This window comes from Capra hircus, chromosome 3, assembly GCF_001704415.2.
Source record: "Capra hircus breed San Clemente chromosome 3, ASM170441v1, whole genome shotgun sequence".
Classification (NCBI taxonomy): domain Eukaryota; kingdom Metazoa; phylum Chordata; class Mammalia; order Artiodactyla; family Bovidae; genus Capra; species Capra hircus.
Genome location: NC_030810.1, coordinates 104,144,417 through 104,162,211, shown reverse-complemented (window position 1 = coordinate 104,162,211; position 17,795 = coordinate 104,144,417). Strand labels below are relative to the sequence as shown.

General features: G+C 47.1%; 1 protein-coding gene across 7 annotated transcripts in view; it reads left to right on the top strand.

The window, feature by feature from the left end:
- ADAR (adenosine deaminase, RNA specific) overlaps positions 1-16,745 on the top strand; it is a 51,719-nt gene extending 34,974 nt beyond the window's left edge. For 6 of the 7 annotated variants that reach the window (XM_018046202.1, XM_018046201.1, XM_018046199.1 and 3 more), the window contains 9 exons: positions 8,360-8,585; positions 8,841-9,012; positions 9,287-9,380; positions 9,982-10,104; positions 10,402-10,535; positions 12,372-12,554; positions 13,028-13,140; positions 13,675-13,802; positions 13,966-16,745. In XM_018046202.1, coding sequence (XP_017901691.1) covers positions 8,360-8,585; positions 8,841-9,012; positions 9,287-9,380; positions 9,982-10,104; positions 10,402-10,535; positions 12,372-12,554; positions 13,028-13,140; positions 13,675-13,802; positions 13,966-14,203 — 1,411 coding nt within the window. In that variant the 3' untranslated portion in view covers positions 14,204-16,745. The remainder of the gene's footprint in view (positions 1-8,359; positions 8,586-8,840; positions 9,013-9,286; positions 9,381-9,981; positions 10,105-10,401; positions 10,536-12,371; positions 12,555-13,027; positions 13,141-13,674; positions 13,803-13,965) is intronic. The other variant, XM_018046197.1, reaches the window with a different exon arrangement.

Below are 17,795 nucleotides of genomic sequence, written 5' to 3'. Positions count from 1 at the left end.
TTGAGAGAGCCCTGTCCCCAGGGCCTCTGAGAAGACACTAGATCAGCCATCTTGAGAAGATACCCACTCTTCCAGTGAGTGTGAGCCTTAAAAATTTTTTTAAACAAGTTTTAATTTTTAGAGGGATATATATACCCATAGAAAATCATTCAAGCTGATTGAAAAGATGTGCAATGAAAAGGTCTCATTTCTAGTTTAGACTTCGTTTCCTTCCCCAGACTCATATACTGTTACCAGTTTCTTGATTCCATGCACATCTGAGCCTGTTTTCCTTTCTCTGTTTTTTAAAATAAGTATATGTCATCTTCTGTTCTACTTAACTGTGTGCCTCAGAGGTCATTACAAATGAGTATGTATAGACCTACCACATAAATGCTCCATTGAATAGATATTTACAGTTTTTAAATTGCTTTGCTGAACAAGAGATACGAAAGTCCCTCTTAAAACAGACACTCAACTACCTACCTGGTAGTTTAAGAAGGAGAACGTTATTACTGTTTGAAGCCCCACCTTGCATAGTTTGTCTAACCGACTTCCAGGGACATTCAGGCTAGTTCTGGTCTTACTCTAAAAGCACTCTTGCAGTGAACAGCCTGCTCTGCCTGTCTTTGTCTACATGTACAAACCTGTCTCTGGTATAAATGTTCAGGAGCAGAAGTTCTGAGCAATCAGTCTCATACACTGTTGTTTAAGTTTTTTAAATAGGTAATAGATTATGCAAAAAAAAAATATTATTCAAAAATAAAAATATAAAAAACTTCTCACTTTTTCTTCTCACTTTCACCCAGTTCTTACCTATACATACACACACACACACCCCAACATGTAATAACTTTGCGCTATTGTATATCCTTAAAGAGTGTCCATATAAATACAAGCAGCTATATTCCCCTTCATTACACAGAAATATATATATGCATTAATTTCTAGCTTGCTTTTTACATACAAAATTATTATCTTAGAAAATTCTTCATATCACTTTGTGTTCTTTGTATATAGCTGCAAAGTATAGTGTTTCAGTGTACGGATTTATCATGATTTACTTAACCAGCCTCAGTTAATGAACACTTGGATTGTTTCCAAACTTGGTATTATAACAAGGCTACAATGAATAACATATGTGCATTTAAAGTTTTGGTAAATTTTGCCAAATTTTCCTCCAATGAAATTATTCTGGTCTATGCTTCTCCCAACAATATATAAAGACTGTCTCTTCCTCTACCTCATAAGCATTCTAAAAGGCGAAAAATGGTATCTCCATACAGTACAAAGCCTAGTCCACACCAGGATATTTAATATTACTATTTACCACATTAATAGGTCAAAGGAGAAACACCACATGGTCATCTCCTGAGGTTCCGAAGAGACATACAATAAAATTTAGCTTCTGTTCAGATTAAGAAAGCAAGTTGTTAAGAAACCAAAAATCATTGAATACATCCTTTGCATGGTAAAGAACATGTCTGAAGTCAAAAGCCAGCAGCTTATGTTAAACCCAGAACTGTTCCCATTAAAGTCAGGGAGGTGCGGCTGCCAGTGTCATCACTATTTAACACCATTCTGGAATTCCTAGCTAATGCAAGCAGTTTAGAGAAAGAAGCAAGTGTAAAGAGAGGGAAGGGGAGGTAAAGTTACCACTGTTTGTAGATGATTTGATAGTATGCCTGGAAAAATCATGAGAAAACTGAAGAAATACAGAGACGAAGCAGAATTTAGGAGAGCAGGGGACTACAAAATGATGTGTAAGAGTCAAGAACTTTTCTTGTATATAGTAATAAGTAGTTAGAAAACGTGTAGAAAATATCCTATTTGCAACTTCAGCTAAAAAGATAAGTGACTCAGGCACATTCCTAATAGGGAATATGTGGGTTCCACGTTAGATAAAATGCCGAAAACCTGGGGACCATCTCCTCTATCCAATTCACCTCCTTCAGCCAAACTATCCTTGAAGAAAAGAAAAAAAGGAGGTGTTAGTTGCTCAGTTGTATCCGACTCTTTGCAGCCATGGACTGTAGCCTGCCATGCTCCTCTGTACATAGAATTCTCCAGGCAAGAACACTGCAGTGGGTAGCCATTCCCTTCTCCGGGGGATTTTCCCAACCCAGTGATCGAACCCAGGTCTCCTACATTGCAGGCAAATTCTTTCATTTCTGAGCCACCAGGGAAGCTCTGTTTATTGTACCTACAATTTCTATCCCAAATCCCTTCTCCTCTTTCTGCCTCCAGTGTCAACACTCTCTCAGCCAAGCCATCGTCTTCTCTCACCTAAACCAGGAAATAGTCTCCTGGTCTCTCTACATTTATTTATTCATTCAACAGATACCTATACAGGACATTGTATTTGTTAGAATGGGAGTCAGATATCAATAATCATATAAAGAAATGTAAGATCTTGGATTTGATAGATTATAAAGCGCTCACATTGCATGATGTGATGAGAACCTACATGGCATGACTTGACTTAGTACAGAGAGAGGAGACGGCTTCCCTGAGAAGTGATGCATAAGCTGAGACCTTAGTACCCCCAGGTCTGCAGAGCTGGTAAAGGGCTGCCGGAAGGCCAGTGTGGGTGGAGCAGAGAGCACAGGGGCAGCCTGATGCCAGATGAGACTGAAGGGAACCTTGTGAGCCATGTCATCCTGCTGCCTCACAAGCAGTAGAGAGCCGTTGAAGGGTTTTAAGTAAGGGAGATTCACTTGCCCCCTCCCCCCCCCCCGCCCCGACTTTTGCCCTCTCAATGGCGTTTTTCCTACTATATTTTTATACTGCCTTTTCTTTCATACTCTAAGAAAACCATTTCAGACCTTTGTCTTCAAATTTCCAACAAAACCCCTTTCTCGCTATAAACTGATGACCTGACTTAATTGAGAAATAATTGTTGTTGTTCAGTCAGTCAGTCATGTCTGACTCTTTGCGACCCTGTGGGCTGCAGCACACCAGGGTTCCCTGTCCTTGACCATCTCCCAGAGCTTGCTCAAGCTCATGTCCATTGAGTCAGTGATGACATTCAACCATCTCATCCTCTGTCATCCCCTTCTCCTCCTGCTTTCAGTCTTTTTCAGCATCAGGGTCTTTTCCAATGAGTCAGCTCTTCGCATCAGGTGGCCAAAGTATTTTAGCATCAGTCCTTCCAATGAATATTCAGGATTGATTTCCTTTAGGATTGACTGCTTTGATCTCCTTACAGTCCAAGGGACTCTCAAGAGTTTTCTCCAACACCATAGTTTTAAAGCATCAATTATTTGGCAGTCAACCTTGTTTATGGTCCAGCTGCCACATCCATATATGACTGCTGAAAAAACCATAGCTTTGACTAGATGGACCTTTGTTGGCAAAGTAATATTTCTGCTTTTTAATATGCTGTCTAGGTTGGACATAGTTTTTCTTCCAAGGAGGAAGTGTCTTTTAATTTCATGGCTGCAGTCATTGTCTGCAGTGATTTTAGAGCCCAAGGATATAAAGTCTGTCACTGTCTTCCATCTGTTTGCCATGAAGGGATGGGACTGGATGCCATGATCTTAGTTTTTTGAATGTTGAGTTTTAAGCCAGACTTTTCACTTTCCTCTTTCACCTTCATCAAGAAGCTCTTCAGTTCCTCTTCTCTTTCTGCCATAAGGGTGCTGTAACCTGCATATCTCAGGTTGTTGATAAATCTCCCAGCAATCTTGATTCAAGCTTGTGTTTCATCCAGCCCAGAATCTTGCATGATATACTCTGCATATAAGTTAAAGCAGAGTGACAATATACAGCCTTGACATACTAACTCCTATTACAGTTTTGAACCAGTCCGTTGTTCATGTCTGGGTCTAATTGTTATTTCTTGACCTGTAAAACCTGTATGCAGGTAGGTAAGTATGGTGATCTAGTATTCCCATCTCTAAGAATTTTCCACAAATTGTTGTGATCCACACAGTCAAAGGCTTTAGCGTAGTCAGTGAAGCAGAAGTAGATGTTTTTCTGGAACTCTCTTGCTTTTTCTTTGATCCAGCGGATGTTGGCAATTTGATCTCTGGTTCTTCTGCCTTTTCTAAATCCAGCTTGAACATCTGCAGTTTCTCAGTTCACATACTGTCGAAGCCTAGCTTGGAAGATTTTGTGCATTACTTTGCTAGCATGTGAAATGAGTGCAATTGTGTGGTAGTTTGAACATTCTTTGGCATTGCCCTTCTTTGGGACTGGAGTGAAAACTGACCTTTTCTAGTCCTATGCCCACTGCTGAGTTTGCTGGCATATTGAGTGCAGTACTTTAACAGCATCGTCTTTTAGGATTTGAAATAGCTCAGCTGAAATTCCATCACTTCCACTAGCTTTGTTCATAGTGATGCTTCCTAAGGCCCACTTGACTTTGCACTCCAAGAATGGCTGCCCGTAGGTGAGTGGTCATACCATTGTGGTTATCTGGGTCATTAAGATCTTTTTTGTATAGTTCTTCTATGTATTCTTGCCACCTCTTCTTACTATCTTCTGCTTTCGTTAGGTCCATACCATTTCTGTCTTTTATTGTGCCCATCTTTGCATGAAATGTTCCCTTGGTATCTCTAATTTTCTTGAAGAGATCTCTAGTCTTTCCCATTCTATTGTTTTCCTCTATTTCTTTGCATTGTTCACTTGGGATGGCTTTCTTATCTCTGCTTGCTATTCTTTGGAACTCTGCATTCAAATGGGTATATCTTTCCTTTCCTCCTTTGCCTTTTGCTTCTCTTCTTCCTTCAGCTGTTTGTAAGGCCTCCTCAGACAACCATTTTGCCGTTTTGCATTTCTTTTTACTTGGGGGTGGTTTTGATCACTGCCTCCTGTACAGTGTTACAAAGCTCTGTTCATAGTTCCTCAGGTACTCTGTCAGATCTAATCCCTTGAATCTATTTGTCACTCCCATTGTATAAACGTAACGGATTTGATTTAGGTCATACCTGAATGGCCTAGTGGTTTTCCCTACTTTTTTCAATTTAAGTCTGAATTTGGCAATTAGGAGTTTGTGCTCTGAGCCACAGTCAGCTCCTGGTCTTGTTTTTTGCTGACTATATAGAGCTTCTCCATCTTCAGGTGCAAAGAATATAATCAAGATGATTTCGGTATTGACCATCTGGTGATGTCCATGTGTAGAGTCGTCTCTTGTGTTGTTGGAAGAGGGCATTTGCTGTGACTGGTGCATTCTTTTGGCAAAACTCCATTACACTTTGCCCTGCTTCATTTTGTGCTCCAAGGCAAAACTTGCCTGTTACTCCAGGTATCTCTTGACTTCCTACTTCTGCATTCCAGTCCCCTGTGATGAAAAGGACATCTTTTTTTGGTGTTCGTTCTAGATCTTGTAGGTCTTCATAGAACCGTTCAACTTCAGCTTCTTTGGCATTAGTGTTGGGGCATAGACTTGGATTACTGTGATATGGTTTGCCTTGGAAACAAACAGAAATCATTCTGTCGTTTTTGAGATTGCACCCAACTACTGCATTTTGGACTCTTTTGTTGACTATGAGGGCTACTCTGTTTCTTCTAAGGGATTCTTGCCCACAGTAGTAGATATTAGCAGTAACAATCCTTACTTTCCCATCACTGAATCCACCTTCCTCCATCATCTGCACAGGACATCTATACTGGTGTGCAGGAAGCGTCCTCCTCCCATTCCGTGCCCTGGATCCCCTCCCCTTGGGCCTGTCCTTCCATTCTCTCCCACTCTCACTGTCAGCTGCTCCAGAGCCCTGTGGGACCCTTCCCATCAGCCTGCACACCTGCCTGTGCCCATCTGCGAAACCCTTCCCTTGACCCCACATCTCCCTCCAAATACCACCTCGGCTCTGCTCCCGTCACAGCCAGACCTCTCAATATAATTGTTTATACTCGATGTCTTCATTGGTTTCACTTCCTTGACTCATTCCAGTTAGGCTTTTGTCCCCAGCATTCCACTAAAAGGCTAACCACTAGCCATATGTGGTTGCTGAGCACTTGAAATGTGGCTGTGTAACCGAGGAACTGAATTATCAGTTGTATTGAATTTTCATTAAAGTTAGCCTCATGTGGCCAGTGGCTATCGTATTGGACAGTGAAGCTCTAGTGGATCCTAATTGCACAACTAAGAAACTTTGTTCTATATATTGTGGTTGTTCAGTCACTAAGTTGTGTCCAACTCTGCAACCCCATGGACTGCAACATGCCAGGCTTCTCTGTCTTCCACTGCCTCCCGGTGTTTGCTCACTTTCATGTCCATCTCATCTTCTGCCGCCCCCCCGCCTTTTGCCCTCAGTCTTGTTTTTCCGTGTACATATATAGGTATGTGTATATATGTGTGTGTGTCTTTGTGCCTAAGAGTGCATACTCTTTTCAAACATACTCATGAAATTCTCCTGGATCCCTCAGGTCAAGATTCTACACAGTTTGGCCCCATCCCCTCTCTTCAACATCTCTTCATGCGTCTGTGCTTTTCCTTCATAAGCTTTAGCCCACTGGCTTGCACAAACCAGTTGGCATCATCAAAGAAAGGAGCAAAGGCATTCAGATGCTTATGACAAGCAAGAAATAGTGAGAAGCTCAGTGTGGTTGACCAGAAAGATGGATTCCTTTCACTGCCTTGAGCTGATTGATAAATCTTGATACTGAAACCTTTGTTATATGCAGTTAGATTATCCAAAAAGCTGGGTTTCCCTAAAGCAGGTTCAGTTCAGTTCAGTTCAGTCGCTCAGTCATGTCCGACTCTTTGCGACCCCATGAATCGCAGCACACCAGGCCTCCCTGTCCATCACCAACTCCCGGAGTTCACTCAGACTCACATCCATCTAGTCAGTGATGCCGTCCAGCCATCTCATCCTGGGTCGTCCCCTTCTGCTCTTGCCCCCAATCCCTCCCAGCATCAAAGTCTTTTCCAATGAGTCAACTCTTCGCATGAGGTGGCCAAAGTACTGGAGTTTCAGCGTTCGTATCATTCCTTCCTAAGAAATCCCAGGGCTGATCTCCTTCAGAATGGACTGGTGGGATCTCCTTGCAGTCCAAGGGACTCTCAAGAGTCTTCTCCAACACCATAGTTCAAAAGCATCAATTCTTCAGTGCTCAGCCTTCTTCACAGTCCAACTCTCACATCCATACATGACTACTGGAAAAACCATAGCCTTGACTAGACGGACCTTAGTTGGCAAAGTAGTGTCTCTGCTTTTGAATATGCTATCTAGGTTGGTCATAACTTTTCTTCCAAGGAGTAAGCGTCTTTTAATTTCATGGCTGCAGGATCTGGTTAAAAGCTGGGATTCTTGAAACCTTGTCTGGTAGCTACCCAAGCTGTTTTGCTCCATCTCTTCTTCCCTCTGTGTTTGTGGAGATGCCTAGCCAGGAAGGGAGGGGAACCACAGGCCACTCCTCTCCCTGCCTAGCAGCACTGCCTGCCTCCCTGCTCTACCTGTCCCCTCCCCCTAAGTTATCTCAAGGCCTCCAGGAATCTAAAGTGAAAGTGTAGTTGTTCAGTTGTGTCCAACTCTTTGCAATCCCATGGACTGTAGCCCGCCAGGTTCCCCTGTCCATGGGATTCTCCAGGCAAGAATCTGGAGTGGGTTGCCATTTCCTTCTCCAGGGGATCTTCCAGACCCAAGGATTAAACTCAGATCTCCCACATTGTGGGCAGACTGTTTACTGTCTGAGCCACCAGGGAATCCCCCAAGAATCTAAAAGCAACTCCTAATAGAGGTGTGGTTCCTGGAACTAAGGCCAACCTTGCTCTCAGATCTTTCCAGGTTAAGTCCTCTTAAGCAAATCAGGAAATGAATGAGGAAATGGAATCAGGTAATTAAAAAATCAGAGCATTAGAAACAGTGATTCAAGCAGGAAAAAGTTACTCCCGTCTCATTTCTGCTTAAGTTAAAAAGGAAGTCCACATGTGGTGCTGGTATTGCTTAAAGCCTCTCTAATACTTACTGATTTCCTTTATGATAAAGGCAGGCTTTGAGCCTTTACAAGCCATAGTGTCTCGTCAGAATTTAATAAGTTGATTTTATCCTGTTTATTTATAGCCACCTTCCGTGAATGGCAAGTGATCCTGATTTTTCATTTACAGTAGTGATACAGAGTATCCTTTTAAAATGTATTTTAAAAAAAAAATTTTTTTTAATAAATAAATAAAATGTATTTACATTGAAAAAGAGTCAATTTAGAGAAAAATATCAAATAAGTAATACTCAGGTGATACCTGGATATAGCGGAAACCACACTATGATTCAGGAATATTCAAAGTGTGGGGAGTGGTACCTTAGGAACAGAGCTGTCAGGAGTGATGAGGCCACATGTCAGCCAGTCTGGCCTCCCCTTGAGCAAAACCAGCCCTTTTCTGGAGCAGCTGATGGGGTCAGGTACTTGTCTTTATTCCCTGCTTCTCATCTCCAAGGTTCGTTTACCAAGCGAAAGTTGGGGGTCGCTGGTTCCCAGCCGTCTGCGCGCACAGCAAGAAGCAAGGCAAGCAGGAAGCTGCAGATGCGGCCCTCCGCGTTTTGATTGGGGAGGACGAGAAGGCAGAGCGCATGGGTTTCACAGAGGTAACCCCAGTGACAGGGGCCAGTCTCAGAAGAACTATGCTCCTCCTCTCAAGGTCCCCAGAAGCAAAGCGAAAGACAGTTAAGCCGTCTACTTTTGGTGCTATCTTTTTTTGGGGGTCCTGCTAACTCCTGTCTGGGTGGAGTCAGCTCTTAAGTTGCTGTCATGTGAACCATCCCTCGTGTTTAATATTAGCCTCCATAGAGCTGGGATGCTAGTGCAAGAGGGGGAAAAAATGACCCACAAGTCGAGTAGTCCTCGACCTCCCCCGCCCAGTCTGAAACATGGTGGACGCAGGCGAGGCTCTGGCCCTGACAAGCCTCCTCTCCCCACAGCTCCCTCTCACGGGCAGCACCTTCCACGACCAGATAGCCATGCTGAGCCACCGGTGCTTCAACGCCCTCACCAACAGTTTCCAGCCCTCCTTACTCGGCCGCAAGATCCTGGCTGCCATCATCATGAAGAAAGACTCTGACGACCTAGGTGTTGTGGTCAGCCTGGGGACAGGTAAGTGGGTGCTGAAATGTGTCCCCCCAGCTCTCCATGCCCTGTGGTGACTGCACGTACCTCCTTATTCTCCTCTGTGGGTGAATTTAAGGCAGAAGACTCATCTTATATTTTAGCTACGGTTTATTCAGAGCAAGGGATGAATTCTCATATCGTAGGAAAAAGAACACAGGAGTCAGGATTGATAAATAGGCTATTTGTACCTTCAGGGTTTAAGAACCAACATCCTTGTTTTCCTTTGGAAATTTCACATTTGGTTTAAATGCCTTTCCAGGAAATCGCTGTGTGAAAGGAGATTCTCTGAGCTTAAAGGGAGAAACTGTCAATGACTGTCATGCAGAGATCATCTCCCGGAGAGGCTTCATCAGGTGAGCAAGATTGCAGGGTGTCGGGGCTCTGCCACCACCTCACAGGCAGGTCCTCAATGCTGCAGGGTCAGCCTTTGAGCTTTTTACTGAATCAGTTCCTCTGTGAGGTGGCTACATCCCTCTCCTCGGCCTGCTGTGGAAGAGTGCTGTCTTTTCCCGCTAACTCCACTTCGAGCCCCTTTTAAAAAACACATGATGACCTCTTGATCTTCAGGGCTATGGGGATGAGGAGGCCTTCTGTCTCCATTTGAGGACCTACAAACAAACCCACTGTCCTGCCAGCTTTCCTCTCCAGTTCATCTTTAATTTGTGAAGGGAAAGAAGCCACAGCCTCCTGTAGTTCCTGAATCAGTTTGTTCTGCCCTAAAATTCCTGTCGCTGCCAGAGCAAGAAGCTCTTGGCCGAATTGTAACCGACCTGAAAGGCTAACTTAACTGTAAGAAGTGCTGAGGTCTCCCATGGAGAGATTCCACCACCTCTTTCAACCGGAGAAAGCATGTAAGGTCTGCACCGTTAAGGCTTTTCCTTGGGATCAGATTATAGAAGCAACCACTGTTCCCAGAGTCAAAGCAGTCTTCTTAACCAGACTTTCTTCTTACAGGTTTCTCTACAGCGAGTTAATGAAATACAACCCCCAGACGGCGAAGGATAGTATATTCGAACCTGCTAAAGGAGGAGAAAAGCTTCAAATAAAAAAGAGCGTGTCATTCCATCTCTATATCAGGTCTGTACCATCTCTGTTGTCACCAGAGCCGGCCCGCCGGCTTTCCGGGGCTGGGTGTCTGAATGGGCTCCACGTCCATAATTCAGAGCTTGTTCAGTGGGCAATGCTTGACTCTTGCTTGAGGTCCACACCCCAGTGTGGAATGACTCACACTTCTACTCACTCCAGTAGCCTGTGTAGGCTTCAGAAAAAAAAAAAAAAGCCTCGTTTCTGCCACATGGAGCTGTTCTTAAGCCCCAGGCAGCTGAAGAGACCCATGCGCACAGGCGGGTGTTAACAGACGCCCCTGTCTTGCAGCACGGCCCCGTGTGGGGATGGTGCCCTCTTTGATAAGTCGTGCAGCGACCGAGCCGTGGAGAGCACAGACTCCCGCCACTACCCTGTCTTCGAGAATCCCAAACAAGGCAAGCTCCGCACCAAGGTAGAGAACGGTGAGTGACACGTCCTCCATCGCCCACAGAAAGGCTCTGCAAAGCCCCAGGCCCATCGCAGGGCCAGGGCACAGCTGCAGGGTTTCTGCCATCATGGGTGGGATACCAGGGTCTTGTCTCCAGAGGGAGGGAAGGTGTAGGTCGGGGAAGATCTATGGGAAGATTGGGACTCCGTTTTGCATTAGTCGGCTGGGTGGATCTGCAGTCACATAGGAGGCAGCGGTGCCCATCTAGAGCCCAGAGGAGAGAGATGGCTGCAAATAAAAGTCTGGGAGTTATCCTCCTGCGGTTGATCCTTATGGCCATGGAAATGGATGGGATCACCTCAGGGAAGGTTGGAGAAAACGGAAAGAAAGCGAGGCAGAACAAGCCTGAGGCGTGGACAGGAGGACTCCGCGCCCGCTTCCCCGCCTGCCTAGCTGGCTGCTGGTTCTGCACCTTGTCTGCCAGCTCCTCCTGCTCTACCATCCTCCCGTGTCTCCTCACCGTCTCCTCACGTCCACTCCGTTCCCTTCAGGCCAGCCTTCTGCAGTCATCAGAGTGACCCTCAAACAGAGGTCATGTCGCTTCCCTCCTTAGAACCCTGAAGTCTAAACACGGAGCTCCCATGTGACCCAGCAGTTCACTCCTAGGAACATCCCCAAGAGAAATGCAAATATGTCCACACAAAAACTAACACAGACCGGCTACCCTCTCTCTTGGCGTTGCCACTCTTGGGGCTGAGGAGGCCGCAGGCTGCCGAGTCGTTGCTGCATTTGCTGTGCTGGCACTGTGCTTCACAGCCCTGAAGAGTCTGCTTTTTTCCTCTCATTTTTTCCCCCTGCAGTCTCCCATTATGGAGACCCAGGGAGAAAAAACTAATACAGAACGTTCATAGCAGCAATGTTCATAACAGCCCAAAAGTAGAGACAACCCCAGTGACTGATGAGTGGGTAAACAAAATGAAGTATATCCATCAAACGGGATATCATTTGATGCATGCCGTAGCACGAGGGAACCGAGGAAACAGTGTGAAGAATGGAAAGAAGCCGGTCACAAAAGATTTTGTGTTACGTGGCTCCCACATTTTCATTTACTTGAAACGTCTAGAATAGGAAAATCCATAAAGAAGGAAAGTAAGCTGGGCCAGCGGTGGAAAGGGCTGGAGGGAAATGGGGCGTGACTGCTAAGGGATAGGAGGCTTCCTTGGAGGGTAATGAAATGTTCTCACATTGGTTGTGGTGATGGCTGCACAAGTCTGTGGATACACTAAAAATTATTATATACTCTAAACGGGTGGATTGTATCTCATTGAAGTTCACGAAGAACCAAAAGCCCACCACCCTGTCATGGTCTCCCACTACACGAAAGCAAGCCCTGCCACTTCGGCCATCCTGGTTCTTCATCAGGTCCCTCAACAGCTAAACACTCTGCTGCCTCAGGGCCTTTGCTTTTGCTGAACTCTGTGTCTGAAACACTCTTTCTCAGCTGTTTCTTCTCTTCCTTCGTGTCTCAGCCCCTCGACAGTCCTGTCCCAGGAGATGCCCTGACCTGTCCATTATAGCTCCCTCAAACCATCTACAATCATTACGTGTGTATTGGCTGACTTGTTTAGTGTCCCCTTTCTGCTCCCTCACTCCCATAAACCTGCTAGGAACGCAAGGATCTGATTTGGTTTTGCTCACTGTTGCTTCCCAGCACCAAGCCTAGTGCCCAGCACAAAGTAGCTGCTGTGAAATATTCAAAGAACAAATGAGTGAGAAGCCTCTGGCCCAAGTCTAAGGAGCAGAAAATGCCATGCCGGGGAGGGGCCTGGTCCAGCGGCCCTTGCAGGTCTAACCCAAGTCTCTCATCCAGGGGAAGGCACGATCCCAGTGGAGTCCAGTGACATTGTGCCCACATGGGACGGCATTCGGCTGGGGGAGAGACTCCGCACCATGTCCTGCAGCGACAAAATCCTGCGCTGGAATGTGCTGGGCCTGCAGGGGGCACTGTTGACCCACTTCCTGCAGCCTGTGTATCTCAAGTCCGTCACTCTGGGTAAGGACCTGTCTTGGAAGCTGGAACCGGACTGTCATCCCAGTTCCCAGATCCCAGCAAACTGCACACTTCATTGCCAGGTGTTAACATGATGTCTCCCCTTTTCAAAGTGTGCTCGATTCGGTGGTTTAGTGATTGATTCTGAGTGTCCCGTCTGCTGTGATGGGAAAATTGGTTTAGGCAGCAGTCTCAGTAACAACATGCCAGCCAAGTCTTTCAAGGTGAGTTAGAGAAACACAGCAGCTTAAAACTGCAGTGTCTTAGTGTCCTTGCCGTCTCAGCGCTTGGCCTTACCTGGAACCTTATATATTGTGCTTAACTGATGATCCCTTTGTATCCTGGGCAGCCGCAGTCAGCAGGTGCTCCCTGCCTAGGGAGCTGAGGCTCTGTCTGTGCCCTCACCCTCCCCACATGCCTCTGTTGCTTCATGGCACTGGGGATAATCAGATGTGTGCGTTTCTTTTTGTACCCAGGTTACCTGTTCAGCCAGGGGCACCTGACCCGTGCCATTTGCTGTCGTGTGACAAGAGATGGAAGTGCGTTTGAGGATGGACTCCGACATCCCTTTATTGTCAACCACCCCAAGGTGCAATAACCCAATCCATTTTTCTCTTGACGGTTTCTCCTTTTCAAGTAGTCCTGTCAGTAGAGCAGAAATGTACAGTGTGGGCAAGGGGAGCCTTAGTTGGTTTCCCTCAAACTTAGCCTTCCCTCCTTTGGGGGCTTCCCCGATGGCTAAGATAGGAAAGAACCTGCCTGTAAAGCAAGAGACCGGGGCTTGATCCCTGGGTTGGGAAGATCCCCTGGAGGAGGAAATGCAACCCACTCCAGTATTCTTGCCTGGAGAATCTCATGGACAGAGGAGCCTGGCAGGCTGCAATCCATGGGGTCACAAAGAGTTGGATATGACTAAGCGATTAACACTTTCACTTTTTTCTTTCTTTTAGTTTGGAATTCATTTGAATTGAGGTGGGGTTAGTACATCTCAGTCTTAGCCAAACAGAATCATAAACAAGGGGGAAAGATCATGACCCCGTCTTCCCTCTTTCCTGTGAGTCTTGAGTCCCTGCTTCAGAAGCTTTTCTCTGAAAGTTTCCATCTTCCTCCCTGGAATTCCTAGGTTGGCCGAGTCAGCGTATATGATTCCAAAAGGCAGTCTGGGAAGACCAAGGAGACAAGTGTCAACTGGTGTTTAGCTGATGGCTACGACCTAGAAATCCTGGATGGGACCAGAGGCACCGTGGATGGGTAAGGAGCTGGGGAAGCACAGCCGCACAGCCAGGCGTGCCAGCCAGACTGCCAAGGGGCGTCACGTTGTCAAACACCAGAGCTTAAAAGTTGCCGCCTCTGCACCCCCAGTGCCTCCACTGGTTCCATCCCAGGTGGATAATGAGTCCTTCTGTTTCCCCAGGCCACGGAACGAATTGTCCCGGGTCTCCAAAAAGAACATTTTCCTTCTATTTAAGAAGCTCTGCTCCTTCCGATACCGCAGAGATCTACTTAGACTCTCCTATGGTGAGGCCAAGAAAGCTGCCCGCGACTACGAGATAGCCAAGAACTACTTCAAAAAATCTCTGAAGGACATGGGCTACGGAAACTGGATAAGCAAGCCCCAGGAGGAGAAGAATTTTTACCTTTGCCCAGTGTAGTGTGACCCAGTGACTGATGGGTCGGGTGTTTCACACTGGGTGCGAGAAAGAGGTCGTAGCATTCCTCATCACATGGGTCAAGGGGTTTTGGGTTTTATTTTCCCTTTTTTTTTTTAAAGAATGGAACTGCGGCTGGTGACACTGAGAGCTTTGGATTCCTGTTATTCTGCTTTTCTTTGGGAATCCCAGGCCAGGTCTCACCACCCCCTTCTCTTTTCCCCAGCAGAGAGACAGAGACCGCAGGGCAGAGAGAAGGGGTTGGTCCTTCTTTCCGCCCATTTCCTCTTCCGGTCTATTTCCATTTTTTTCTGTTTCCTTTCCCTTTGTGTTTGCTACACGGACCTCTTGTGGTCTCGATTAGGTTCCAGTCAGCCGTGTGAACCATGCCAGGGACAGAGGATTTTTCATTTGTGAATTCTGAGGCCCCTCTGCTTCCCGTCTTCCCCTTCTGAGATTCCTTCCTCGTGATTGTTAGTTTTTCCTTTTCCTCCAAGAGGGCAAAGCAGTGAACTTAAAGAATCTGGTGACACATTTCTAAGGGCCGGAGTTGAACACTGCAGTCAGCTTGTTACCGGTGCCAAGCGTGATGAGAACCTGCAGATGATGCTCCGTGATCTTGCACTTTAGCCGGCTTGGGAGGGGCCCAGCGGCAGGGGAGGCAGCTGCCGGGGAGGTGCATCCCTTCCCCAGGTGGCAGGAAAGTCTGGGACCAGCCAGATGGGGCTAATGGAATTGCCTGAGCACTGGAGGAGGCCTGCCCTCCAGGGGTAACAGACCACTTTCCCGGTAGGCAGACATACCTTGGAATGTTGCCAAGCTCCCAGCTGCTGCTCCTCCTAAAGCATTCCTAGGAATTTGTCCTGCTGATGGGGGCAGTAACGCTGTAGACCCCGACCAATTGGTAGGAAGAAACCCAGGGTAAATCCTAGAGGGTAAATTGTCTCTGCTCAGATAATCATGACTTAGCAGGAATAAGGCAAAAAATCATGTTGGGTCAGACCACTGTCCCCCCCAGCATATTTCTCGTGATGGTGACACCAAGGGAAGGTGACTAATTCATGGTAAATGGGGAGTTTTAAAAAGAATGCCATAAATGTTGATCCTCGACAGCTACAGATAACCTGTAATTGCACAGATTTGAAGTTCAGATGTCATTTTCCGTTGATTAACTGAGTGCTTTTGTTTTGCCTAATAGCTTCAGAAAGTTGTCTGCGGGCAGGTCACAGACCCAAGGTCTCCTGCCCACTAGGAGTCTTTCTAGGGTTGCCCTTGAGCAGTAACTCCAAGTGAAAGGGGAGGTTGTCCTAAAACTCTGTGAGGCGGGACTCTGGGTCTGCACCTCAAGCTAGCATGGACTCCTGTGGTCAGAGCCTGCGCCTGTCCGTGGAGTCTGGCTCTGGGCTAGCCAGCCAGGTGTGCTCCAGAAAAGTACAGAGGCTCTGCCCTCTCCAGACCTGAGCCTGCCTCTTTCTCTCTGGACAGTTCCTGTCATCTGTGAATAGGCCACACCAGTGCCCTCGGATGATTTCCCGTCCTCCCGCACACCCTGCCGACTACGGCTAGTTAAGCCCCGTCTGTCCCGCCTTGTCAGCGGTGGATCCAGCCAGGTCCGCACATTTATCGTCGTGGCTACTGTGCCCTCTGTGCTTTTGACCAAAGTGAGAAATGTTAGGTCTTTCAAATACACTAAGGATGTTTCTGCGGAACACCACAGTGTCCGTGGAACTAGAAGGGAAGCAATGCCTGTCTTCTGAGGTGGCAGGGGCCTACCCCCGGGTCCTGTCAATCTTCCACCGGCACGAGATCAGTCCTGCCCCAGGAGGCAGCTCAGCTCCCTGGTTCTTTGAGCACCTACTCACTCCTTGGCATGTCCAGCCCCTTGGACATTAGAACCTCCACAGAGCTCAGTCTCAGCCACCACCTCGTCTCAGCTGGGAGCCCGGGCACTCTGAACCGTTCAGAGCCCCCACTTGCCCCAAGATCTTGTCTGGCGAACTTACAGTATTCAGTTTCTGCTGTAGGAAGAGAGCAAGGCTTCCCTGTACCCGTGCATCCTCTGGAAACAAGCCTGTATTGGGCCCTGCACGGCCACCCCACCCGGGCGCCTCACCCCCACCCCGGCGCCTCACCCCCACCCCCTCAGAAGAGGCAAAACTCCTGCCTACCCAAAGTGTCTGCTTCACTTTTTTGTCCAATCCTTGTTTTTGATAAGCAAGACCTCCTCCCCAGCTTTTTTTTTTTTTTATGATCTTTGTAGTTGATTTGTCTGAACTGTGGCTATTGTGCATTCTTTGAATAATCACTTGTAAAAAAATTTGTCGCTGCTTCAAGCTATTTCCTTTACTCACGTTGAAGGGATTTTGCTGGCTTTTGGGGTCTCGATAGTGACTCCCAAGAGCAGAGTGGAGAAGAGCCCAAGTGTAGACTTGGGGGCCACGATGGGTGCAGTCAGTTTTATGATCCTGCTTTTATGTGTCCTTTGGTATAAGTGACTAACAATATACATTCCTCATAAATAAAAAAAAAAGAATCTGAATTTTTAGAAAGCCTCGAGTCTTGGTTTCCTGGGGGACGAGAAAGTGGGGAACGGAGGGAGCTGTGGTCCTGGGATTTCCGGCAACAGCACTAGCTGGGACTGACTCAGAACCTGGGGAGCGGGTCCCCCTCAGCCAGCAGAGAGGAGCCATCTCAAAGGTGAGCTTTTGTCTGGCACAGTGGGTGCATCAGACAGCCTTTACTTACTTCCCCAGTTCCACACCCCCACCTTCCCCAGCAGAGCCCTCCATCAAGTATCTTGTCCTCAGACACACGCCGTGCGAGATTTCAAGGCCCAGAGTAGGAAAGTGTCCCTTGAGCCAGCATCACAGACCGCAGACGCAACTCCAGAGGTTTCTACAGCCCTCCACCCCCAGCTGTTTGCCTGCAGGAGGTGCAGGTTGCAGCCTGGACAGACCTGGCTTGGCCACTGTCCTGGGAGACAGGCCGTTTGCTTTCTACTTTATAGATGGCAGCTAGAATATTTCTGTCTTGATTTCAGAGCGGAAACACCATTTTCCTCGTTGCTGTTGGGTCAGGATGTCTACAAGTCTCCTCTTTGACCTTGTAAAGATATCATACCAGAGGATAGGAGATGCCTGACAGTGAGGCCTCCTAAGTCAGTGAAACCTCCCTCTTCATCAACTATACAGATGGAACAGCTGAGGCCAGGGGGGCCAGCAACATGTCCTGGGGGACATTAACCTAGGGCCAGAACTGCACGGGTGTGACTCACCATCTGTTGAAACAGTCGGGCAAGCTGAACAGATACTACAGTGAAGGACAGTGTCTCTGCCTACAGTGAGGCCTGGAGCCTCGACACCTCTGTCCTCTCTGTTCTCAGGCGTCTGGTCCCACCTGGAGGGAGATGTATCCAGGCCTTTTAGAAAACGAACCATTTTCTTCATACCTAAGGTGAGTGCAGGATGTAAGACTGTCCCCCCAGCTCCCAGTTCCAGGCAGGCTGGAAGGCAAGGCTGCCCCCTGGGAACACGAGGGATTTCCTTCAGCATTTTGGTTGCTGCTCACCTGGCATTTCATCTCGGCCCACCATTTA